Raw genomic sequence first — 27,185 nt, 5'->3', positions numbered from 1 at the left:
TTTTTTGTTATTTTTTTGTTTGTTTTTTGTGGTTTTTTTTTTTTTTACATAAGATACAGGACATTTGGGGGTGCAAACTTTTATTTTTCCCTAACAAGTACCCTTGATCTGAATGGGCACCAGCATTTGTGTCAGTATTGGTTTCATTATTATTATTAATATTATTTTCCCATAGCCCAGTTCAGGGGCGCAAAGGTCTTTAAAATTTCTGGACAATCTCTGGAACAATGAAGTGTCTGATAACTGATAAATCTTATGTTGCCTGATACATGTAAAAATTTTCAGAATTGGCATAATCCATTATAGTGACTTCTAGCTTATAAAATTAACAGATACCATGATTTCATTTTAGTTATGTGCTTTGATAACAGAAAATAATTAATTAGCATTTAATGTAGTTAACATATTGTGGTAAAAGCACCATTAGATTTGTTTTTTTGTTTTTTTTTTTAAATTTTCCTTCAGTTTTTAAAGGGATACAAGTTTAACAATAAAAAACATAAAAAGCAAAAATAGCTCCCCTTTTTCTTGCAAGGCTGTTTTTTACCCCAATAATTTAGAGTCCTGGGGTGGGAGGACTTGAAAAACAAAAATAGAATTTTCAACAATCTCTATCTTACAAAGATATTTAGCTATCCAATGAAATTGCACTTTACTCAATTCAAAATTCGATTGTTTTGATTGATTCCTGTCAGTTTCTGTCAAAACAGACCATCTTCCCCATTTCCATGTGAATTTGTGTGTCATTGTTGAAATTGTTGAAAAAATGTTTTTTTTTTTTTTTTTAATGTAAGTGCAGCATTTCAAAACGTTTAAAAAACTGAATAGTAGTAGTAGTAGTTTGCCATTTTCGGAATTATTCTGCAACGTGAGTGGATTCACTGTCCTTCCGGGCCATGTTATCTAGTTTACTGCTGACTGCTGAACCAAACCAAACTAAAAGAAAAAATAAAAAAGGAACATAACTGCGTTTTCTTTTTCCAATATGTTACAGAAAAACATTGCCCTTTGACTGTCCCGTAAGTTAGATATTGCAGATCTCAGCTACTACAAAAGACTTAGTTCTCCATGTGTCTCCTGACTGCTCAAGGAGGCTCACACCTGTGTGGGTAAATTCATGAAATACTGTGAAACAGCCGGGCTCCGTAAAGAAAGTGTGTCACAACGGGAAGTCAGTGAGCAAGGGTAGACCTTCTCCAGCCACACTGCCTAATGCTCACGCTACCACGGAAAACACTTCAAATGTTACAAAGCCCAACCATTTCCAGCACCATATGAGAAAATTACAACAGTCCCTAAAGTATTAAAAAAAAAAAATCCCAAAAGGTTATGGCCTTTGCTGTTGGACCATAATGCTCGCTGTTTCCATGTACAAGTTGATTTGATTCTCCCCTTCCAGTGACAGTGAAGTTGTAACTGCGCTGGGTTGAGGATGCGTCCATGTTACAGAGTTGAGAAGGGGTCAGGTGGTCTGTCTGGTGGATGGTGGGACGCTGCGACTTTTATCCCAGGTACCAGGACTGGAAGACAAAAGGAAAAGTGCAATTAGAGGCACAATTTGGAAAATAACACATTTTAAAAGTTGCCCTTCCAACGGTGAAATCAAGATCTACGTTAGGGACGAAGAGGGGATTCACTGGGAAAAGTAAAGGAATGACAAACAGTCAATCTTGAGACACTGAAAGCGATCTCACTCTTCTGAAATTGAAACTCAATGCCTTTGTTGGGGTTTGCCAATGTTTTGAGTGTATCTTACAAAATAAAGTATTTATGTGCACTTGAAATACATATATGGGTTTTGCAGTCTGGAGAGGGCAGCTATAGGATGGCAGGAAGCTTCATCATCTGGTTTCTGATTGAACCCTCAGCACCTAGCACTGTGTCTGGAATAGAAGCTTCTCAACAAAGAAAAGTTGAATGAGTGGAGAATGGGCGAGGGGAGAGGTTCTGCGTCATGATGAGTGCCTTCTCTGATGAATTTCACAACGTCTCCTTTTCAATGAGATGTTATTGCCACATTCTTGTAACAGGCACAGATGATCAGCAGTGATATAAGAGTAAATGGAGCTATAGTAGAAAAAGTGCTGTACCAAGAATCCTGGGTGATTTAGGACGAGTCACAGCATCTCTCTTCTACTCAATTTCCTTAGATGTACATGAGGTAGATTTTATGGTGTAAAATGCTTCTCTCAAGCTCAATCTTTCTAAGATAATGTTTTCAAAAATGACGTGAAATAATCACGTGGTATCAAGATTTCATCCTGTTAGCTACCGTGATGTCCAAAGGAAAAACAATGAGGTCACCTGCATAGCCCTCGTTCACGCTTCCGTTCATTAGACATTTATTTAGACCCTTCCATATACCTGCTGGGCCCAGTTACCTTTTCCTTTCATAAATCCTTAGGTGATTAGCTTTGGGCAATAGTCTGATGATACGTCACTCTATATGCTGGCACTTCTTCTATGTTAGCTAAACAAAGTGACCAATTATGGTCTAATATCAGAGTCAGTTTCACAAGTGAAATAAAGTATACGGCTTTTGACAACTTTTCTCCAGAAATATCCTACCAAATTCACCACATTTATCATTATCCACAGAAAAATCATCAACCTCTAGCAAAAGTAAATGCTTCCGAAATCTCTGAGTTGACAGCATCAGAAAGGGTTACATTTGGGTTGATTCAGTCAGATGAAGGCTCATCCGTGTCCAAGAGATTCAATTAGGTAAAGCAGGGACTCGTTTGATCCCAGGATAAATGGCGAAGTGATAGCTACATGGAGGTTGGGATAAGATTTCCTGGTCACACAAGCTACCTTTGATCTCCAGAGGACTTGAAAAAAACCTAAGCCTAAACCGAAAAACTACTCATCCTGTATACTTTTAGATGTTATTCTTTGACCACATGCTTTGAGGAACACAATAAAGCCTCTTGTGTACTGAAAGGAAATCATCCTGGCAAATACACACGGCCTAAATCGAACTGGACAAAAGAAAGAAGAAGGGGGAAGAGAGGCGCGGGGAGGCGGACTCCAAACTGTTATTTCTAGTGGGCCTCCCGGTTAGCTGACGTGGATTCTAGTTAGAGCCGAGTCCCCCTCTAACAAAAGTCTCAAACTTTGGGTGCGGCGAATAATGCTTACAATTTCTGTTCTCACACTTTCTAAGTCAGTTGTGAAATTCCAGACTTCTTAAATCTGACACTGTGTCGTAGTTCTCGAAGCAAGCACCTGGGACCCAGTGAGTCAGCAGAGGGAGCAGTTTTCCATACACAGTTTCTGGACACAACCTTGGTGTACTACAAAAATCTGCAGTGCCTCTACGCTTCTCTAAAAAAGCAAAGCAAAGGAAAAAAAAAGTTTCTTCACACATCTTACTATTCAGTGTGTGCCTTGCCGACAAGGTTACCCCAGAGCAGCTCTGTAATCCTTCACTGAAATAGGCTTTATTGATTGCTCTGGTCTATTGTTCTCTTTTCAAGTCCCCCAAGTTCAAGTTCATCCTGGTGTTACATCATGTCTGGTTGCTAAGAGCAACCAGACAGACCCAGACGTGACTATCATTAGCAAGAAACCCTCCGTTCTCCTCCCACCAACCTTCCAGTGGCTCTGACGTAGCAGGCTCACTGCAAACACATTGAAGTATTTATTCTGCCTAATTTATGACCTACACAGCAAGCAAGACCCCCACTCCAAAAACCAACACTGTTGTATATTTAATTAATCTGTCTTTCTCTGGCACTTGGGAAAGTTAGACAAAGGACTAATTATTGTGTTTCACTCTCCACACTTTTCTTTTGGGGGGTGAATATTTGCATGGGAAAGAAAACTACAGGCCCAGCCTTGGCCAACCCCCCCCCCCCCGCCCCTTTTTCTTTTTGCCCTATTGACATTTCATGAAATACTTTAGCTGCTTAAGGGAATTATAAAAAAAATGCGATGTGAATGTTACTCCTTCTGAGTTGGTATTCAGTAACACAAATCAACTCATGACATGTTTAAATTGAAATGCTAACCACACACTCTCAGAGTTACTTTAAAGGTTAGTTTTTAATCAATAGAGGTTGCTGACTCCTAGTTTTTGAGCCGCGCACTGCAGCTCTTGGGCTTTTGTCTAACGTTAAAGCTTTCAAACTTTTTTTTTTCCTTGGGATGATTTTAGCAATGATTTGCAGACACAGAAGGCTATTGTGCTCTGACCAGCAACATGTCACCAGAGGAGCGAGTTGCCCTGGGGTGGGGTGTCAATATGGCTCCTGAAGGCCTGGGTTAGGGGTCTTTAAGAACCCATGAAAAAAACTTAATTAACCCTTTCAGGCCCAAACCAAAACCTATTCTCAAACTTTTTCACTCCTATAATTTGACCATTAGTCCTTATTTCCACATTACACTAATCTTCATGACAATTAACCTGGCTACTTGACCAAAGCTTTCCAGAATGGGAAGTCAGCCGGTTAGGGGAACCACACAGGGATTTTTTTTTTGAATGAGGGCTCTTTGATTAAATAATTTATTTGTAGAGATGGCAGATAAACCATTATAATGCTAAAAAAAATCCATCCATTTCAACGAATGTTCTCATGATCAGTTTGTAGCTGAAGACCCTCCTAAGTCCACTACGGACGAGCGTGATCGTCGCACGTGTGTAAGCCACTCGACTTCTAAAAACTTCCATGAACTACGAATGATGTCCAGTGAACAAGATAATGTTTGGAAACGCCCATTTTTCTCTTGTGATGTTTTATTATAAAATCTATTATTCAAGCAGAGTGCAAGTTTCAAAACATTACTTGACGAATAATTCTGGGCATTTTCTTCTTGGAACGTACAAGAAAAATATTAAAGAAATCTGAGACTGTTAAATTGGTGGGGTTGAGGAGAAAATCACTGGGAAAGTGTTGCCACATTAAACAGAATTCATTTATGGAGAGTCAAAAAATTGTCTTCAGATATTTACTGACATAAGCTTAGGTTTCTTATGGTTTCTGCCTTCATATTTTATAGCCCTTCAATCTAACCTCCTGTATCCAGATGGACTACAAAGGAATCTCTGTCCCTTATCTGCAGTGAGTTCCAATATTACAATACAATATCAGACGATGTTATCTTGGTACATTTACATTAAGGAAGTAAACACAGAGCTTTGATCTGTTATTTTTTTTTCCTTGCGGACTCTCAGCTATAGTAGTTTTGGAGGTCCATAAATCCACACTCCCACGGGGGCTCGAGTTAAGTACAATTACTCTGTTACATTCACAATTTCTACAGTTTGGGATGTGCTAAAGGAGGAGGGGAGGGGGCTGGAAGGGGGGGGTAATTGTCCTCTCTCAGTGTTCAAGGTGAAACATCAAAAGAAATCTGCAGTCCAGGACCAGAGCTCAGCTTTCCTCTTCTCCAGTCAAATGAAGAAGTAATCTCATCAGGTTGGAAAGTGCTGACTAAGGATTTAATAAAGTGCCTGCAGATGTGGCGTCTCTAAGGTATTCAACTCATGTAATGCAAAACAGCTCCACACTGAATGTGCTTATAAAATTTCATTTAACCATTGCAGCGTGACTTTTTTTTTTTTTTTTTCACCTTTCTCTAAGGAGTTTTATCACACTTCCCGCCCCTTAATTTACAGCTCCATGAAAGTTCGAATCCCATTCTGCCAGGATTCTGGAATACTCACAGTAGTCAGGTTTTATGAACCATAAACAACATCTATCCGGCTGCATCATAAGCAGGAAGCCTGAAATGGCTCTTGGTAGCTTTGAAAGCAGTCTCTTTCCTTTCCTATGTTGTAGGGAGAGCAATTAGGAAACTGAGGTTACTTTCTAAAATTTGGTCAGGAAGGTGCCTAAGACATGGTTGATGAAGACTCAACTTCTTAGCTAACACCAAACATTCTAATGCAAATAACAACTTTTTAAAAGGCTTTTAATTACACTTTTCACTAAGAGGGCAGGATGTATATTTTAGAAACAAAAGGAAACGCAGGTCTGTTTGAGATAGCTATATTTCACTTTAACCAAAAAAAGGGAGAGGGTGCTAAGGCTGGGGGTGGGGAGGGCGGAACAGACTCTGACGCAGCAGAATCTGTTTTTCAAATTAAAAAGTTAAACAAAAGGCCTCAAGGGCAAAGTTGAACACTGCGGAAGGAGGTTGTTAATGTGGAATCCAGAACTGGGTGTGACACTTTGCTTTCTTCTCCAGGCAAGGTGGGTTATTTCAGGACATTCACACACAGAAAACAGAAACACACAAATACAGGGAGGGAGGCCTCGGGCCCCAGTCCCCACTCCTTCCTACTCCATCAGCCCCCAGAGAGGATGCTGCCAACCAGTACTGCATGAGTTGCAGTCAACGTTTTTACTTCTCTCTTGAGAAGATGCTATCTCTACTGGGTCACACTAATCCAGTTAGTCATTTTTGGCTTCCTGCTCTTGTTCGATGAGCTCAAGCCCACCGTTTAGCCCAAATGAGTTGTCCTTGGCAAATCGGCCAGAGGTCTGGTAGACTCCCCTGCCCGCTTCTAATCCAATGGAAATGGACAGGGCCTCGGAATGCACTCCTGGTTTCTCACGTTAGTATACATCATTTGGGAGTACTTCATCACTTACATAACAAGTACTAGCATCTACTGCGTTCTTTGTATGCTAGGCTCTGGGGATATAATGAATACAACAAATACGGTACCTGCTCTTAAGGAGTTGCCCTGCAGATAGAAAGCGCTGGAGTTTAGACTTCTATATCCTTCAAGAGACCAGCTACCCTGATCTTCTCACAGTTGGATCTTTAAAAACTTATGTCAGCTGATAAGGCTGAGTATCCAACGTCTGAGGGACCCGGGACCTAGTCCCACTTTTTCCATTGACTAGTTGTGTGACTTGAAGTAAGCAGGCCTCTGTCCTCTGGCCCCCAGAGGACTACTGTAGGGCCATTCTGCATTCCATGAGGGGAAAGCAGTTTCTAACACTGGCTCCTTCTGACAAAGGTGACACGCTGTACCCAGGTGTCAGTTATCGGTCTTGCCAGCCACAGGCTTTGATCTCTGCAGCCATTTTTCTTGTGTGATTTTGTTAATTAAAGAAAGCCTGTTTTCAATAACACTAAACCAAGACTTGTTTATTGTACAGGAAACTACTAAAATGTTAACGGGCAGTGACTGGCCCTGCTTACCTTTGCGGCCTTATCTTTTCACTGCTTGTATTCAACACTCGTGTGGTGTTAACCTTCTTCCAGATCCCCCAAAGCCAAATACTTTCTCTCTGCTGGGCCTTGGCGAAGGGGTCCCCCTCTCCTTGGCTTTGCTAATGCTGGCTAGTCTTTGCCATCTCAGATTATCAGTCCCTTCTTCCAAGGGGTCTTTCTCCAGGCCTTTAGTCCCGGGGTATTCCCTCTGTCCCAGTCACTGAACTGTCATGACCTATTTTTTTCCCTTAAGAAAACGAACTGTCTTCTTGCATGTGGCATCTCCAGAGGCTTAATAAATACTGTTGAATAAAGGAAGAATGGAAGAAATGAGGTATCTCCAAGGCTCCCCAAGCCTGGTGCCGGTTACTCCCAACAAGGCATTTAGATGGGTGACTTCTAGTACGGCTGTGCCACATCCATGCTCATGCCCCATGTCCACATCTCCCCAGGTGAAGGTGCTCTCCCCAGGGAGACACAGGTCTCCACAAGCCGCCCCAGGCAGTTCTGATGGAAAAGCTCTTGTGACGGGGCCAACTGCAGCCAACTACGGCCGTAGCATGTGCAATAGTTTTGTAACATGGACCGTGGCCTACTTACTACGAGTGCAGAGGAGTTGTCCAAACCACCACTCCCTGGAGAGTGACCGGGCTGCTCCCGGCCAAGACCTCCGTTTGGTTCAAACCTCAAGACGGGAAAACACTAATCTTTTTACCCAATAAGCCATCCAGCACCTCCAAACCTTGAGAGTACATACACAATCCAATTATTCCAACGGTCGTTCCAAAGTCTGACTCTTTCACCGTATTCCAACTTGCCCTAGTGTCTGCCTCACCATCAAGTAAAGTTCTTTTTTCTGGTTTCCCTTTACGTTTTTATCAAGCAATCTTTTACCTTGTGAAACCAAAGACTTCCGAATTAAAAACTGCACTCTGGCTCACTCAGATTTGCTCTGCCGACTTACTGGAGGGCTGAGTGCACAGTGGTGAGAGGTGGGACACTGGAGTCAGAGTTAACAGAATCCCATCATTTAACTAGTACACCATTACATGCTAGTTAAGTGATCTTAGGTAAGTTAGTTAGCACCGCTGCGTCTCAGTTTTAGACTCCAGGAAATGGAGATAACAACTTTATCAGTTTTTGTGGGGACCGAATTAGCTAATGCCTGGAAAGAGACAAGTACCAAAAAGCCGAAAGCCAGGGTAGATGTGTTCTCTAACTATAAAGTGTGTACAGGCCTTAAGGTCCACAGGAGACCTACAGGGGACCAGTTCCCTTGGAAAGGCATTGATCAACAAGGCGGCTTTCTCTCATTTAATGATATAATTTCTTAGTTAAAGGTAGCAGTTGCATCAGTTCCATTTCCCCAGTTGCAGAAGAAAGTTCTTGAGAAAATAAAAATCTGTCTTTAATTGCGGTATTAAAATCAGAGCAGTGAAACCAACTGCACAAAAGGAATTGGCTCAAGTTTATGAAAGGCATTTGGGCCCTTGCCTTGCAAGGCTGAACTGCATGCCTTGGAAGTTGGGGATGAGGGGGAGAGGGGATCCGGGGTCGGGTGAGGGGGAGGGAAGGGGGGAAGAGGGGGGAGGGTGTGGAGGGAGGGAGTAGTCAGGCAACCAAGTGGGACAGAAACAATCCTATTTTGGTTTTTGTTAGCGAATGGCATACTACATAGATCAGAGACTTCTTATAAAATACAAACCCCCAGTGTACACAAAGCACAGGAAAATGTGAGGAAAAAAGGGAAAAACGAAAAGCAGCTTAGGGTGTGTTAACGCTGCTATTCTGTCAGCTTAAAGAGTATTTTATGCTTGATCAACAGCTCTTTTTTATTGTGCTTTTCTTTCATTCATTCAAGACATCAAAGCCAGGCACCACCAGTGTACCTGCCCTTCTGGAGCCGCTTGAGAGGGGGTCCTAATGAAGCACGACTCTGGGAGCGGAGACCCCCGTGGACACGGCAGTTCAAAGGGAATATTTCAACAATGATTACATTTTGTAAATCTTTTTATGAAAGAGACAGCTTATTTCCTGCTTTTTCATGAAAAATAGATTATCCATTAAAGTGAGCCCACGCCACGGAAGCTGCTTGAGATCTGAGGTGCAGCGTGGAGATTAGGGGAACAAGGACCCGATGAAATCGTCCAGAGTTCCTATCTATTTGCCTACGATGGCACCACGTCTGCTCTGGGAGGAGCCCGGACGGTGCGCTGGACGGCTCTGCTGAGGAAAAGGCGGTGACCAGGGTGTTCTGAGGTTGATTTTTCAGCTTGGGCCTTGTGTCTTATTATTTGTGCTTTAAGATGTTTTTTGATTCCACAAAGTCCAGCCAGATATCAGAAGGCATCAGGCAACCCCTTTTATTGCACAAAAGTAAGATGAAAGATTTTAGTTACAGATTCATTAAATGCTGTACTTTATGCTCTGAAAAGGGACGACCCCTTTTCCGTATGGGAAGTTAGCCATAAAAAAAAAAGCTGGCTCTGGGCTGAAGATACAATACAGGCTTTATTATTGGCTAATGTCAGCCCCAAAGGCAAAAATAAAGAAGGCAGCCTGGCCCTTTGTAATTTCTGATTTTCAACATTAAATAATCTTTCCCCTAGTCTTTCTTTCTTTTTTGGCGGCAGGGAGAGTTGAGGGGAACAGGGCAGGAAGAGAGTATGATTTCCTGGGGAGCTATGAAATGAAAAAAATGTATGTTTTCTACACATCAGATTCCAATTTTAATTAAATGCCTGCTGTCTAACAAGTGCAGACGGTCACACTTGGGGCTGGCCCAATGGTGGCCCAGGGAGGTAACCTTTCTGGTTTAAAAAGAGAGGCGTGGGAGTGGAGGTCGGCACTCAGCCGAGCATGGCCACATTACAATAATCACGCCACCCAGTGCTTCCCCACTCCTGCTCTTCCCCCAGAGCCGAAAAGCTCTTCCCAAACATGACTCAGGTTCACAGTAAATCTATCATGTAGATTTACTGTTCCGATTGTGCAGGTAGATAAAATCTGGTAAGGAAGAAAATAACATTGAAGTGAAAAGTTCAGTAATTTCAAAAATTCTCCCGGAGACCTCCTGCAAGAGAACGACAGAAGACCTGCTACTTTGCCAGAAACGAATTCCCAAACGAACCTTTCCAGTCAAGGAGCCCTTTAGGCACTGGATGGTACTTGCCCCCTGTACCCATTCCCACCCCCGCGGGTAACCTCTTTGCCGGGCCCCGAGCACAGGTCTTTGCTTCGGACCTTCTCTGTTCCCTGTCCAGGGTCCCTCCTTATGTCCTTTCCAGTCCCCATTTCCTGCCTCCCTCCACCCACCCCTCCAGCCAGTCTCTCTCTCTCTCTCTCTCCCTCTCCACCTGTGTTCGATCCCCCACAAGAATGATGGCAGACCCCCACTCTCTCAAAGGCTATGCAAAGCAGCAGCCCTCCCCACTCCATTCACTGGATTAAGAGGAAGGAAGAGGGCACACTCAACTGCAACCGCAACTACCCGCCTGGCAGCCGGGACGGAAGCTTGTGTATTGAGCCAAACAAGTGAGGCGCAGAGGCGGGATCAGGACAGAGAGCAGAGCAGGTTGTAGCATCTCGGTTCTCAGATTCTTGAGAGAGGAGAGCGAGAGTACAGTAAGATGCAACTCAGCACCGGACTCTGAGGCAGGGGCCTGGGTTCAAGTCTCGGCTCAGTCACTGGCTGCCCTGCGATTCTGGCTGCTCTGGTTACACTACGAAGATCCCGTTCCCACACTTTTACCTTCTGGGAACACCTGCTCTTCAATTGTATTGGTCCAGGAGTCAACTTTTCCTTGTTCACTGTGTAGATGTGATACTGGCAGGGATAAAACTGTTCATATCCCTCACTGAGGTTAGAAGGAGCTTGACCATGGAAAAGGTCAGAGACCTAAATTCTAGTCTGTGTGACATCAGGGGTCACAGCTTTACTTATCTGCAGAACAGGCCTCAGTATACCAGTTGTTATAATATTATTATATTATTTGGGGGAGGAAATAACAAACATAGAGACAGATCTTTGAAATACTGGCCTAAAATGTAAGCAGCGTCATTAAGGGAGGCATTGGTGTGACCTAGATGTCACCCGATGGGGTTAGGGTTTCATCGGAGCCAACTGCCCTCGATAAAAGTGGAATGATTTCCCCAAGTCCAGTCAAAGCTCTTACGTGACATCCCTGAAAGCACAAACTAGGGATCAGTGAACAATGCTTTCCTCCTCCTTCTGAAAATGTGGTAGGATTTAGGGTTTTATGGCAACAAAACTTGTCTTTGTTAAGACGTGACTTGCAAAACAAACCCACATGGGGGAGTTGGCAGTTTCAAATGACAGTACTTTTTTTTTAATGCTGAAACAGCAAATGCTTTTTATGTTCAGATTTTTTTCCTTCTATATTTGTAGATTAAATTTACAACTAAGCAATATTCACTACTACAAACAATTAGACTCTTCCTGAATATTCTTCCAGGGGAGGTGAGTTGGAAGCTTCTCGGTAGGGCTGGGTTGGGGGATTGTGCAAAGGTGAAATCCCACAGCATTAAGGGTCTCCGTCAAAGGTCTTATCAATGATTTGGACGTGAACATAACATATGGGATCAGCAGAGCTGCTAGGCTTCCCTGTCAGGAATCTATGCTTCTGGGAGAGAGGTAGTACCATTCTAACACAGAAAATTTAATTCATTTTTACCTTTTAGTAATGACTTTAAAGATGGTGATTTCATAAGCAAAGATTCCTGAAGACATATTTAAGAATGTGTCATAAAATTAAGCACGCAAACAAAATCACTTACTTTGTTTTCAGATGAATTCTACTTGGTAGTGCTCTCCTAGTAACTGAGATTTAAGAACAAACTCAGAACTCGTACACACAGTGCCGATTTGGAACAGTTCCATACCTATCACTTTATTATATTTTAATGACACCAGTTACAGATTGGATGATGGTTATGTGTTCTTTGGCTTTTTAAATACCGTTTTCTCTTGTTAAATCACCCTATGGCTAGGAGATCCCATTGTTCACTTTGCAAGAATGGTGGCAAATTCAAATGACACATATTAACTTTCTTTCTGATTCTGCGATCACAAAAATCTTGCAAAGATGCCACCTTGTGCTATCCTAAAGGCAGTTCAGTTAAAAAAAAAAAATCACTCGAAGACTCTCTTTTCTTTTAAAGAAGTGAATTGTCTGAGCTGAAATATGGCTTCCTGTTCTACTGCATCGGCTTTCTGTGTTGTTCTCCAGGAACAGGTTTACAAGTTCAAGTTCAGGTTTAAACTAAATAAAACACTCCTCAGGAGTTTATAACTGAGCCTCATTTACATGTGCTCCCTCTGAACTCTACCGGCCTCTGTACACTAGTTTCCAAGGCTTGGGGGAGGAATGTTTTACAGTTGGAATCTGTACTGCTTTCTCAGGCATTTTAGACTCAGAGGCCAGGCAACAGCAAGCTTTAGTTAGTATTAAAAGTTTCCTCAGATCTACTATAAAGTCAAAGAAAGAGGGGAAGAAAGACAAGGCCAGGCCTGGATCTTCTTAATTTTCCCGATAAGGCTTTCGTGGTAACATTCCAGTTAAAAAGATTCTGGATGCAAATTCTAGAATTCCATAGTCGTGACTTTAGATTTCTCTGAAATCATTTTCAACTCTTTGTGGAAAGTGGTCAATGCATACTTATTCTCTCCAAATATAAGACCTAGGGTTTGTGTAAACTGGTTTTCTGACTTGAAAAATACAGTTTAAAAAGTGTTATGAAGATAAATGTCCCCAACTCAGAAGGGACTCCTTATTATGTTTATGAAAAAACCTAAGGGATTTTTGAGGTCAAAAAGATCTCAGGGATTTTCCAGCCAACAAAGTTACACTAGAGAGGAAGAAATGGCTATTTTTGGTTTAGAAGCTTGAAGGGTTGAAGTAGGGCTTCTGAGATGCTCATAGAAATCAATCTGGAGAGAACTGGTTTCCTGGCTGACTGAGATTAAGACTCAGTCTCCTTGCTAAGCAAGGGTCCTGGAGTTCAGAGAAAGCAGTGATGGTCTTTGTGGACAGAAATGGAAGGAGAGCGGGACAAACAATACCAAGAACTCTGCCACTCAACTTCTCTGTGAATTTGAGTTTGGCAAGAAAGTGGGTACAGCAATAATAAACCAATGCTTCAAACACCTGAGTGTTACTCTATAGCATCTCGGCCCTGGAGCACTTTCCTGATAGGTGAGCATACCCGGCATTGCAGGGTGTGGCATTCCCAGTACTCCAGCTTCAGCAGCTGCATCCCTGCACAGTGACAGGTGATAAGTCAGATAAACAGCTCAAAAGAAAGCACTGCTGTGGGGATTCAGAGAAGAAACTACCTGGCTCAGGGAAGATGGACTGAGTCCATTGCGAATCTGGTCTCAGTTTGTGCCTCTGATTAAGAACACCTTCCTAGCACTGTGGTTGTGAGGATGAAGTGAAATAATACATGAAAATATGGAAGTGTTTTGTCTTTTAACTTAAGTTAAACTAAGCTGTTAAACAAAGGTGATGCTTTTTTTTTATGTATGTGTCTTCCTTTCTGACATGGGGAAGACAGAAACCTCATCTCTATATGCTAGCCCATATAGCTTCTTGGTCTGGTACATAATGGGCAGTCACTTTTCTTGGATAAATACAGTAACAGCCTGAGTATGCTGGCTATATCCTCTTTTCTCTCAATCTCTTGAACTTAGCCTAGCTCAAATGCTAGACGCATTAAGGATTTTTAAAATACTAAGTTTCTTCTATTGGATAAAGACACGAATAAAAGTAGAATCCACATAGATGATATTCTGTAGAAATGAACGATAAAATTAGTTTCTTTGGGGGCGGCGGTTAACTTATGACGACTGAATGAAATCAGGACTCACAACCCTGAGAGTTTCTCTGCCTTTGGTCAGGAACGATTGGCCAAGCTGCAGAAAGATAATAATTTGCATATGTGATAGTCTCTACTGTACCATTGGTCACTCATTCCCAAATTACTGAGAATCACATGTTCTTTCCTTTGTCTAGTTTTTGTTTCTCTTCTTTCTTACTCATAAATATCTATCCAATTTTGACTCATTCTCCACTATCCTTTGAATTTCTGCCTTAAGGGTTGTTGCAGGAAACAAAGTAAACATAACTGCCAACGTCAATTTTTTTTTTTTTTTTTAAGTAACTCTGGCAAAATGGTGGATGGGAGGAATTCGATACTCAAACGCTTTACAGATTTTCCTGAGGATTTAATCTATCCATGCAGCTCTTAATTCTTCTGAAGACAAAATAATTTGATAGTTGACCTGATAGTTCAAAAAGTTTTACATTCATCAGTGTGTTGGTAGGCAGATGCAGATCTAATGTTATTTCATTCATGCTGAATCTTAGGGCAAAACAGTAGTCTCATCCTTCAGCAATTTTCTTTTAGAAACAGAGGCCACCAATTTGGAGACATGCTCGTTGGATGGAGCTACATGGAAGGCACAGGATGAAGAGGGCAAGCTATTGCCTGAACACAAATTAGGCCCTTGGAGAAGCTGCCTTGTCTCTCCTGCACCCTTAGAGTTATTCAGTGGGTACCATGCCTCATCTTATTATGGAGCTTAATTCTGTGCCTGGTTCTTATTCAAAGCAAGCAGCCAGGAAGGGGTGCAGAGGGACAGTCCAGATTTGACATCACTGTCCCAGAACTGAGGAACACTAGAGAATTCCATAAGGAGTGTCATTCTGCAGTTCTTGTTTTACAAAGGTCATTGTGATGCAAGGCCAAGGGGAAGAGCCATGCAAATAGCGTTCCTGGAAGATGGTGGGGGTGGGTTAAGGGAAAGGATTATGTTATTAGGAGGGAGGGGTGAAGAGAATTTGGTACATCTTTAGACTTTGACAGGAAAAAAAATTTGAAGAAGCCAGCAGAGAGACACAGCCTGGCCCTAGCTGAATGGTAATGATGGAACTAATAGCAACATTGAGAGCTATCCAGATACCAGAGAGAACAACTGGCAGATATTAAAATCATTATAAGATGTGAAATTATACCTCTTGCTGCGTCATTATCACTACATTTCATAATATTTGTCTAGAAAAGCACACAAAGCCTATCAGGTTAAATTAATCCTAATGATCAATTTCAGTTTTTATTCTAATTAAACGATTTCAATTTAATTAATGTGAGCACAGAAATTAGGCAGAATTACAGATGTAAATGTTGAACTTTAAATCAAAGGTCCTCCCTGCTCCCTGCCTCCTATAAAAGTACCTTAAAATATTTGCCTGTGAAAGTAGATGGGAGCTTTAACCTTTGTCTGCACTGTGAAGGACAGAAGTTAGAAGAATACGCCACCGAAAGCTTCCCCAGAGCACAGACAGAAGCACAGGTTTAAAAACCACCCACGCACACCCACACCCACATGCACACAATACTAGGTGGTAGTGTGTGAAGATAAATTCTGCACGGTGAACTTTGGAAGTACGTGCTTTTGTTCCTCAGGATTCCAATGCACTTGGGTCAGTCTAATGGATACTGAACTTCTATAAAACACCTCTGTAAAATAGAAACTGTGCACCCATATCCTAAGCCACATATTAAACTACCAGTGCCTTCCCTCTCTGGTGTCAGAAACCTTGCCTCTCAGACCTGCTTTGCCTCTGATCAGCTGTGTGGCTTCACAAGTCGTTTCAGCTCCCTGAGCTTGGGCCCTCTTGTTTGGAGGGGCTGTTTTATCAGAAGCATACACGCTTTTTTCCAAAATGCACTTAAAGTCATATCTGAAAAATGATGGGGTGTGGAGGTGACAATCTTTAAGAAAACTATCGGCTTCAGGATTCTGAATTTCTGTAACTTCCCAAAATACCAGCGTCTTAAAATGGATTTGCAAATGGCATGGGGGTACCATGTGTCTGAGTCATCCTATAAACACCTTTAAATAACCTTTCTTCTCCCTTAATAAAAATCCAAAGGAGATGGGATCCAGAGCTCTACAAGTTTGAAGAAGAAAAGGACCTGTAAATGGATTCTTTTCCTACAAAGAAAAGATAAAGATGGCAAACATATGAAACAGAAAAAAAGATAATGAAAAGAAATGCATGTTCTTTTTTTTTTTTGTATTTAAAAAACTTGTCCTGGTGAATCATACTTAATAACAGGTCTGTAGTGTCACAGAGTCTTGGTCTTAGAAGAATGTTATATGCAGCGTAAGGTTCTATGTTATTTCTCTTATCCATAAGATAGCCACAGCTTCTTTTCCCACAAATAAGCCTTCATCCACGAGCCCTCATCATGACTTGTTCACAATTGTATATGAGAATTATTTGACAACAATCAATCCACTATTATTGTTTGGGGACATTAAAGGAGAACAGCAGAGTAATTTAACAATATAGTTGATTAGTGTAATAGTCATCATTAAATTTAGTAATAATAGTGGGATTTCTCCTTACCTTGGTTAATGATCATGGACAATTCATTTCTTGACTGCCAGTGGTAGAAACGGTTTTTAAAATATTAACTTCTGCCCCTTGGGAATGACACTTAGCCCATCACATTTAATTTTTGACGTTCACTGAACAGCTTGATCTTAATCTCTTGATTTTATCATCTTAACTAGGAAACATTAAAATATGGATTGACTCCAGTTGGCAGGAATCTTTATGTTCTTTTCACTAAAAAAGCTATAAATCCAATGGTTGACCTTTTATTTCCAGGTCACAAATGACACCCACTCACTTTTGTCCATTCACATAGGATTTATGTTAGGGTCTACAGGTATAAGCCATGAAAGTTGAACTTTAATGAAATGTCTTTCAAAGATGTGCACTTAACCAAAAATGTCCCACAAAAAATTAGCGGATGGCCTTTTAAAAACGTCTATTATATCTTCAGGTTCACTGCTGGCTTCAACTAAGGCTATTTTTCACTTGTAGTAAGTTTTTTTTAATAGTAGCATTTTTCTAAGGATATAAATTAGGCTTGTGTTTGGGATGATAATAGTACCTTAGTTCCCAATTTAAGTTTCTAAACTGAAAGAAGATTTCTGAAATGTTCTCTTTACCATCACCATAATTCATCTATCTCCAGCTGAAAAATGTTCCTTGTCGTTTTTCACAGAATCAATTGTATTGATGGGAGGTGTTCTGTGTTGTCAATCAGGGAAATGTGATTTGATGGGACCCCAAAGCAGTGAGATGGGGGAAGGAATACCAAACCTGCTCAGGTCCACGCTATCTGAGTGAGATCAATGTTTCCTATAAAACTCTTCCTGTCATGTAGCGCCCTGTCACAATTAATAATGTAGAAGGAGCTGATTAACTTAAGTAAAGTGCTCTCTGCTGTGTAAACACATAAAGATCTATGAGGCAAAAAAGGGGGGGGGACAGGAAAGAACAAAACTTCATTTTTATTTTTCACGTGGAAACGTTCTCACTTTCCATTCTTCTCTTGTAACAATTACTGTACCAGCCATTCTGACGGAGTCGATAAATTGATTTGGGTCTTGATGCTGCAGAAAAGCAGACTGATCTGAGACACCATCATCTGCATTGGAGAGTGTGTGTGTGTGTGTGTGTGTGTGTGTGTGTGTGGTGGGGCTGCACTTTGGTGGCAGAGGGCAAAGGGGCAATGTCAGGAAAGGCACATCAGCATTGTTCCAGATGGGAAATTAAGGCTCTAACACGGAGCTTCTGGAATGGACAGATGCATGCATGTGTGTGCACATGTGTGTGCATGTTACGTGTATGCATGCGTGTGTTGGGAATGGATGGAGAAAAAGAAGCCTTCAACTTGGCTAAAGGATGCAGCCTAAGTAATACAGTATGCACCACTTATTTAAGTCCCGGCGGTATTTCAGTCACTCACAGCCATCTGCAATTCAATGAGGATCACCACCCCATTAGAGCCCGTCATGTCAGCTGCATATCTGACAAAATAAACATTCAGAAACGGTGCTCCTAGGTTCATAACTTGTTTTTTGCACTGGGATTGTTTTCTTCTCTCCCTCATCCAGCATAAAGTTTAATAGGTTTTTAATATGAAATTATACCATACATAGAAACTCTCCATATACATTCCTCAGTGTATTTTTCCTCACAACCAGAAACTGAAGCAGTTAGCTGAGCTTTAACTTGCTTCTTGGGAGTATGCTAAGTATGTTCTTAATAAATAAATATCATTCCACTAGCTAGTGAGAGAATTAATGGCACAGTTTATGGAAAATGGACATGGGAGGATGGAGGGAGAGACGACGCAGCCCAGGGGAACAATTACCAGATTACCTCTGTGGTTCTCACCATATTAACATTTCTATGTCTCTACTGGCAATCACGGGTCCCTGGTCCCAAAGATGAAGGAGATGCATCCTGCCTCACTTCTGGTGCTGACGGAGGTTCCATTCTAAGGAGTGAAAAGGCAGCAGCAGCACACGTCAGCTTTCCCTGTGCCAGGGTGGGGTGCTGGGGGCTTTACATTCTAACCATATTGAATTTTCACAAAACTCTAAGTGGAATGCACAATTAATTTATAATTTTAAAAATGTGACATCTAAGGGTCAGAAAGGCTAAAAATTACCCCAAGGTCACTGTAGAAGTCTGCTCAGGCTGCCATAACAAAATACCACAGACTGAGTGGCTTAAACAACAGAAATTTATCTTCTCACACTTCTGGAGTGGAAGTCCAAGACCAAAGTTCTAACTGATTTGGTACCCGGGGAAGGTCATCTCCCTGGATTGCGAATGGCTGCCTTCTTGCTGAGTCCTCACATGACAGAGAGCATGCTCTCTGGTGTCTTTTCTTTTCTTTTGGTTAGCTGCACTGCGTGTCTTATGGGATCTTAGTTCCCCGACCAGGGATTGAACCTGGGGCCACAGCAGTGAAAGCACTGAGTCCTAACCACTGGACCGCCAGGGAATTCCCTGTCTTTTCTTAAAAGACCACTAATCCCATCATAAGGGTCTCACCCTCATCTAAACCTAACTACTTCTCAAAGGCCCCATCTTCAAATACTATCACATTGGGGGTTAGGGCTTCAACATAAGGAATTTGGGGGAGGGTTACAATTTAATCCATATGAGTCATGTACTGAGATAAATCAAAATCAAGTCCATCTGGCTCCAAAGCTTCTGTTTTCTCTACTGTGTTATACTGCCTTGGAGAGGAAGAGTACCTCATGACCATAGGTCTTAATGCTGCTACTACCTGTAAAATCTCAGACCTCATGCATGGTAAACCAAGCTAAGTTAAGGTTTCTTCACATATAGAGATCCCACTGTGTCCTTCACCTGCTTCCCATCTCCCGCAGAATAAAGTCCAAGTGCCTTATCATTGTATAAAAGCATGTATGTATTCACGACTAGACCCCGTTTAACTTGCCAGCCTCATTACTCAATATTCTCTGTCATTTACCTTACATTAACCAACATATGAAACAGAATTCTCTGAACACACACCACTGTTTCTCTGCATGTGCTGTTCCCCTCTCCTGGAATGGAACTATTTCTGTCTCCTTCCAAACTAGCTCATGTGAAATCTCCTCTAGAATATCTTCCGTGAATTCCCTTCTTCTCCCCCGGGTTAATTATCTACTCTCTGCACTACCTGTAGATTATACATACTTCAACTGTTTCCCTTACCGTATCTTACTATAATTTGTTTACTTTTCTCCTTAAAAGTCTGTGAGCAATGGATGGCAGGGATTGGATCATATATATCAGTAGTACCCTGGTCTAGTAGTTACCAGGGATATAGTATGTGCTCAGTAAATTCTGGTTTCTTTTTCCTCCCTAAGGACAGCTGGTGAGTGGGACAGATGAGCTAGGAATCCAGATATTTTGACTCCTAGTCCAGTGCTCATTTTACTCTACCAAGATGCACTATGGTCAGTTCCCTTACTAGACCTTGCCATTGTATTCTCCTTCCATTCCCCCCACCCCTGACCCCTGGTACTACTGCTTCCCCAATACACATACATAACACTTGGACATAGATCCACAGAAGGGAGATTGTACTTGAGAGGGGCAGAACCTGTGTTCCACGAAGGCTGCCTTAAATTTCCTTTAACATGCAGCATATCCAGCCTTGGAAGGCAGTGTTGGGCACTTCCCACATCGTTAAGGCAGAGCCACGTGGGCCCAAGGCTGCCCTGTGCTGGCGATGTTTGTGCCTGGGCTGCAGCTCCATTTAGCCCAACACATTCCGATTCTGGGGGTGGGGGGTAGGGGGGTGGGACAGGTGGCAGCATGTGCGGGGAAGGGAGAGTGTGAAGGCGAGGAACCCGGGGCCAGGACAGCCTGTCCTAACCCGGTGTCCCAGCTCCAACCCAGGGATCCAGCTTATCACAAGATCATGTGGTTCATTAGTTAATGTGTAAAGCATTTGGAAATTGAAAAGCCAATTAGAAGTGCTAAGTTACTTTGTCTCTGCTATAAAGGAAGCGATGTGAAGCCTAAGGAAAAATTCTCAGGCAAATATTTTGGGGGAAGCCTGCACTGTGGAATGTAACTTAATGAACAGGCTCCAATGAAAGGCTATACCCCCAAAACATAGGCCACTGATAAAAGAATGTGTCTTCGTCCTCAATAAACAAACAGGAAGGTAAACAAGTGGGTGTGGGAAAAGTGGCCAGGAAGAATCATTGAGAACTCACGTGAGATCTTTGAGAATCTCACATTAGACAATAGGCTCTGGCCTTGGAACTATGTGTATCTGTGGAACCTTCAAGGTCTTAGACTCATTAGAAGGCCTGGGAAAGCCTGTGTCCTAAAGGAACCTCTCCTAATGCGAACAGTCATTATTTAGAGTGCAGAAATATTTGGTAAAGCAAATTCTTCCCCAGTATGGGATTTCCACATGCAGGGGCTTTGTGGAAAGTGGGAACCCCACCTGTACTGCCTTCTCTCCTCAGAGCATGTAGCAGGGCCAATGCACTCATCTTCCTGTTCTCTGAACTCTGTTGACTCAAGCTCAGCAAAACCAGGCTCTTTTCTTTTGCAAAGGAAGCATCTGGTTCCAAGTCATAAAAGAGAAACCCAGAACCTATTGCTGTTTGATAAGCACCTGGGAGGGCACGTGGAGGGCACTGCTTCCCAGAGTTCCCCTGCAATTACAAAGGCACATGTCCTTCAACGCAGCCTTTTCAGAGTCCTCGTTTACCAGAAGAACCTGGACCCAGCCCTGCGGGAGCTGGTCTGCAGAAAACTCCAGTACTTCTGCCCAAATCCTGGACTCCAACAGAGGGCTGAAATGAGATGATCACTGTACACTCATACATGCACACAGCATACCTGTCTCCTAGATGCACAGGGAGTGAGTGTGGAGGAAAGGCACTGGAAGGAGACAAGCAGCAAGAGAGGAAAGGAGTCGAGTGCAAGAACAGGAGTTGAAAACAGCATGAAACCTACCAGGGAACGGGGAAAAAGGAAGATGGGAGATACTGTTAACAATCTACCCCACTATCTATTGCCCCTTCTTTCTGCAATTTTGTTTAGGGAGGACAATGTGACGAACCCTGGGTAATGAGTCATGATCATAGCCAATCAAGATAGTTTTGTGTTGGCTTTCCTGGCATCTTTTGCAACTAAAGATTAAAATGTGACCAGTTTTAGTCAATGAGACCCAAGTAGAAATTTGTTAACAGGAAACAGGGAAGGAATAAGGCAGGATCTTTGCTCCCTGGTATAAGAGGAATATGGGGGAAGGATATGGGTATGATGCCTGGAGCTGCAGCAGTCATTTTGCAGTCAGAGGCACCTGCTTGTGGATGCTAAGAATGGTAGAGCAGAATGTTAGAAAGAGCAAGGTTCCTGCTGGCAACATGTAGCAGCTGAAACAATGCCAACAACCACTCACTGACAGATTTCTTGCTATGTGAGAAAAGAAAACCTGATTGGCTGAAGCCACACTTAATTGGGTTTTCTTCTATGAGGTAGATACTTTATCATCTTCATTTCATAGATAAGGAAACAGAATTTTAAAGGGTAACATGTCCAAGATCACTCAGATAAATGGCACAGCCAGGATGTGAAAACAAGTCTATTGTACTCTCCGATTCATGACTTTTTCCTTGTTCCCCTGAAGAAATCAGACCATGAGCGTCAAGAGCATTTCCCTTAGGAAGCCTCCTACGCTGCTGGTGGGAATTAAGTTGGTGCAGCCACTATGGAGAACAGTATGGATGGTCCTCAAAAAACTAAAAGTAGAGTTGCCATATGATCCGACAATCCCGTTCCTGGGCATATATCCAGACAAAAATATAATTCAAAAAGATACACACACCTCCTATGTTCATAGCAGCACTATTCACAATAGCCAAGACATGGAAACAATCTAAATGTCCATCGACAGATGAATGGATAAAGAAGATGTACACATATAGAATGGAATACTACTCAGCCATAAAAAAGAATGAAGTAATGCCATTTGCAGAAACATGGATGCAACTAGAGATTATCATACTAAGTGAAGTAAGTCAGAAAGAGAAAGACAAATGTCATATGATATCACTTATATGTGGAATATAAAATATGACACAAAAATGAACTTTTATGAAACAGAAACAGACTCACAGACATAGAGAACAGACTCGGGTTGACAAGGGGGAGGGGAGAGTGAGAAAGAGATGAAGTGGGAGTTTGGGGTTAGCAGATGCAAACTATTATATATAGAATGGATAAACAACAAGGTCCTACTGTATAGCACAGGGAACTATATTCAATATTCTGTGATAAACCATAATGGAAAAGAATATATATATAAAAAGAATGCATATATATGTATAACTGAATCACTTTGCTGTACAGCAAAAATTAACACAACATTGTAAATCAACTATATTTCAGTTTTAAAAAAAAGAGCATTTCCCTCAGTATCCTGAAACTTCCACTGACTGGAAACATCATTATCAAGACGCATTTCAGGGCTGGAAATTTTGACAGCAGTTCTGCATTTGATACTATGGTTTTCTGACTTCATTGTAAGGCTATCAACAAATTCTGATCTAACTCCTCTCAGCTCTTTACACCCATTCACAGCTTCTTGTTTCAATCTTCCCCCCCGCTTCATTTTCTATCCCACTTTTCCCACAATCCCAAGGGCTAATTAAACAAATACCAGATGTTTGGTCCTTTTTCTTCTTCCACGAAATCTAAAATTTCCTGCGAAATCTCCCTTTCCTCTTCCCCTTCTCCATTGCCACTGATCTCATTTAAATACTGGAAAAGAAGCAAGCATGAAAGGAACCACTATTTATTGTGCACCTACTGTGTGCCAGATCCCATGTAAGCACCTTAATTCTTTCAACGATCATCAATTTGCTTCAACTAAGAAGTTTCCCCAAATCTTTTTGGAGCAAGGCAACAAACAAACAGAAAGGCTAAAACCAAACCAAAATATGCCATTAAACATGATGGGATCTCCGAAGTATTAAAAACTAAGGGAGAAAAAGGAGACCAGTACCTAGAACTGAGGCTCTCGCTTGGTTCAGAAGTGAAATTTGTGGCTGAGGACAACTAAAATGTGCTGCCCAAATAAAACTTGAAAGACAAAGGTTCTGTTTATTGAAAAATGTATTTTAAGCGTGTCTCATAGGCTGTCCGTGAGTCAGCTGCCAAGTGTTTGCGAAGAGAACGTGGTAAGAACTTACAGGCTGGGGTGGGGGCTGGGAAGCTGGGGGAGTCGCTCCTGCCCACAGTAAGAGGGAGCAGATGGCAGGGGTAACATCTCCGCGAGGCGGTGCTGACTATTCAACACCTACGGCTGGAGCAGAGAACATAAGAGAAAAGAATGACCAGGCACTGCCTTTCCCCGCAGATTCTGGGGGGGTACATTCATTTGCTACAGTCCTTGCCACCCTCAGAGACATGATTTCCCCTTGGGAAGTCTCCTCTGCCTTGGGGCACAATTTGGCTTAAGAGAAGAAATGGGGTGCAGGGCAAGGATCAATGTACCCAGTTGAATGAGGCTTTTGGAGTACCTTTAGGGCAGATGCTCAGTGGAAGAATCCACGAGATTCTGATCTTGTGGAGGTGTTGTCCTAATTTTGTCCTAACTGGATGGTTACTTTGGATCCAGTGTTTGGTGGGCAGGTTCTGCCCATATCTACACAGTAGCACATGAGGACACATACAAGTCCTTCCCTGATGTGGCATGCTGAAGGGAGTGTGGGCTCTGGAATCAGAAGCGAGTCTGTGTCCTGGCTCTACGAACCCCCGGCTATGTGGTTCTGGGGAAGTCACTTCCCTCTCTTTAAACCTCAGTTTTAAAATCTGTGTAATGGGGATAATGATAAAGGCTCTGCCTACTTCAAAGGGTTGTTCTGAAGATCAAATGAGAAAATACTTTGTAATCCAGAAAATACTGTTTCAATATGAGCTTAGTTATCAACTGAACTACAAATGCTATTATTTGTTGAGCATTTAACAGGTGTCAAGCATTTACTCTCTCTACACTAACAGAATTTAAGACTCAACACAACCGTAGAAGGTAGATAAATAGTTATCACCATTTTACAGTTAATAAACCAGGCTAGAAAAATTGAATTACAAAGAAAAAATTTTAAAAACTACAAGAAATGAAGTACACATACTACTGCTAAGTGATGAAATAAAGCTCCAACCAAGATCTGAAAGGAAAGCTCACAGTCTCAGCTGCTCTGCTATCTGGGCTCTGGGCAGAGGCCGGTTGTTCTCACAGATGCAGACTAATGTCATTAGTAAAGGTCTTTTTCCCAGGAAGGATGACAGAATGAACTCAGTCTTGATTTCACAGATGCAGGCTAATAGGAAACTGGGGCAGGTCTTCAGAAGAACGAAGTACAGCGTCGGTCCTATTCCTTGATGTAAGAGGATGAGTCAATCTTAGACCATAAAGAGAAAACAGTCAGTAACCTTTCATTACAAATGGTTAAGGATGAAGACAGTATTCAGGAAAGAGAGCAGTTCTGGAGACAGACGGGTTCAAACCCTGGCTACCTCGTTTGCCATGGGGCAAGTATACTCTTTGAAATTTCAGTTTCCTCATCTGTAAAACAGGGATAACAGCACCAATCTCAGAGGGCTCTGAGGCCTGTAGGGAGTGCAGGCACAGAACCTGGCATACACTGGAGCTTAATACAGAATGCCCATTTGGCCAATTAACTTTTTTCAAAGTTAGGAGTAAATGGAATTTTATCTGCCATTCCTCTCCAATCCTGGGAGTTTTCAGCTGTATGGGCTTGTAACAAAAATGCTCAGATCCAATTCTAACTAGAAGGGGGACGATATTTTTTATTTTCCTTTCTCTAACAAAATCTGAGTTTCCTGCCTTTGCAACTATCCAGGCTGCTCCTTGAACTTCTGTGTGGTACCTAACCTCCTACAGGCAGGCAGCTGGAGTCTGGGCAGGGAATGGCTTCAGCTAAGTGCAGTGCAATCTCAAGTGAGCTTGGTGTCCTGGGTGAGAACATTACGCAAGAAGGGCTGTTTCTTGGAAATGAGGAACTGGGGCGGGGGGTCTGGCTGATATGCCAGCAGTGGGAAAGGATTCTAATTTTATCTGCTTGGTCCAGAGAAGACAGAACTCAGCGTGTCTCTCTACCTAAGATGGGATAAAGCCTTATCGACCAGCTCATGGCAAAAATTAAAAGTACAGGATAAAGGTAAAATGTATAAGAACCAGAGCCATATCATCAGTCCAAAGTTAGACAAGGACAAAAAAACTATCTAGCCTTTTCTGTCCCTTCCACTCTTTGGAAAGTTCTACTCAGCTCTCTGGTCTCAAAGCCTCTTAGGCAAATCCTTATTGTAACTGGTATCACACTGCATTATTAATGTTGTTGTCATTACTATTATTTTTTACATCTGTTTCCTCTATTAGACTCTGAACAACTTGAGGAGAATTGTTATTCCCTGCCTTCTTGGGTCTTGGGAATATAGTCAGAAATGATGAGTGACTGATGAAAGGGACTTAGGAAGTTTTGCATTTTGCAGATTGCCCGAGCTTTGGTTTCTTAGGCAGAGTTTCAGGAATATGACACACAGAATGGCAACAGATCCAAACGCTCTCCATATCCACCACCTCCCTATGTTCCTTGTGCAGCCCCACCAAAGGCAGACAACGGGTGCTATGCCCATAATTTAGCTCTGCAGGGACCTCTCCAGATCAGCCGGTTTCCAGCACAGTGAAGTGTGTGGTTTGTGCATACATTTGTAAATTTCATGAGGCAAAGGGAGCCACACTGCTTGCCAGTCAGGCAGCTAAATGATTTATTAAGCAAAGGTTACAGCACCTGTGTCTTTTTGTCAACAAATCAGGCCCATGCCATGCCAAGCGATTCTTCTAATAACCCAAATGGTAATTTGGTTTTAAATAGCATTTCAGATACCACAATTCTGTTGAGGTAGAACAGTGATAGATTTGGGTGGCAGGGAAGAAATGCCTGTTTTTTAGTATTGTTTGCACTCATTTTTCATTTTAAAGAATTAGTCTTCATTGGTGTTCTGCAGGTTAGGCATTTTATTTGAACATTCTGATTAAACTAGAACCTGAAAAAAAATGAGTTCTTTGCTCAGTCCTTCTGTGTGGGAATTGGTATTTCTATTTATTACCTCATGATGAAATATTAACTTTTTTTCTCTAAATAAATGCCTCCTCTTAATGGCTCTCGTTTTCAGGGATCAGATTAAATTATGAGACGCAACTGAAATGGCCATTGGCTTTCTGCTGTTTGAGATGATGCCATGCTCTCTTATATCATTCAGTGGGCGTGCAGGGGACATTAACAGTGTCCAAAGTGAAGTAGATACTCTATGCCCCAGAGACTTTTCTATATGTTAGTATCAACTATCATGGTGGACAATACTGAAAAATAAGAGATTCAGGGTGGTCACGGTTTCTTAGAACAGATGGGTGTTCTAAAGGCTGTCAGGAGGTGGCTACCCCCCATGTTAATGATGAACTACAAAATGGAGGAGTATAAGGAAAACGAAAGGCAAATCATGATAGTAGCAGCGGTAGCAGACAAGTGATTCAGAAGAATGGGACAGATAACTTGG

At 42.0% G+C, this 27,185-nt stretch overlaps 1 protein-coding gene across 5 annotated transcripts in view; it reads right to left on the bottom strand.

Moving 5' to 3' along the window:
• Positions 1-786: 786 nt before the first annotated feature.
• Positions 787-27,185, bottom strand: part of NFIA (nuclear factor I A) — a 406,846-nt gene continuing 380,447 nt past the window's right edge. For 3 of the 5 annotated variants that reach the window (XM_065883966.1, XM_065883942.1, XM_065883949.1), the window contains exon 11: positions 787-1,520. In XM_065883966.1, coding sequence (XP_065740038.1) covers positions 1,503-1,520 — 18 coding nt within the window. In that variant the 3' untranslated portion in view covers positions 787-1,502. The remainder of the gene's footprint in view (positions 1,521-27,185) is intronic. The other 2 variants (XM_065883957.1, XM_065883972.1) reach the window with 1 other exon arrangement.

The sequence above is a fragment of the Phocoena phocoena genome, chromosome 1 (genome assembly GCF_963924675.1).
Source record: "Phocoena phocoena chromosome 1, mPhoPho1.1, whole genome shotgun sequence".
Lineage (NCBI taxonomy): Eukaryota > Metazoa > Chordata > Mammalia > Artiodactyla > Phocoenidae > Phocoena > Phocoena phocoena.
The sequence above is the reverse complement of the archived record's forward strand: the minus strand, read 5'-3'. Positions and strand labels throughout refer to the sequence as shown.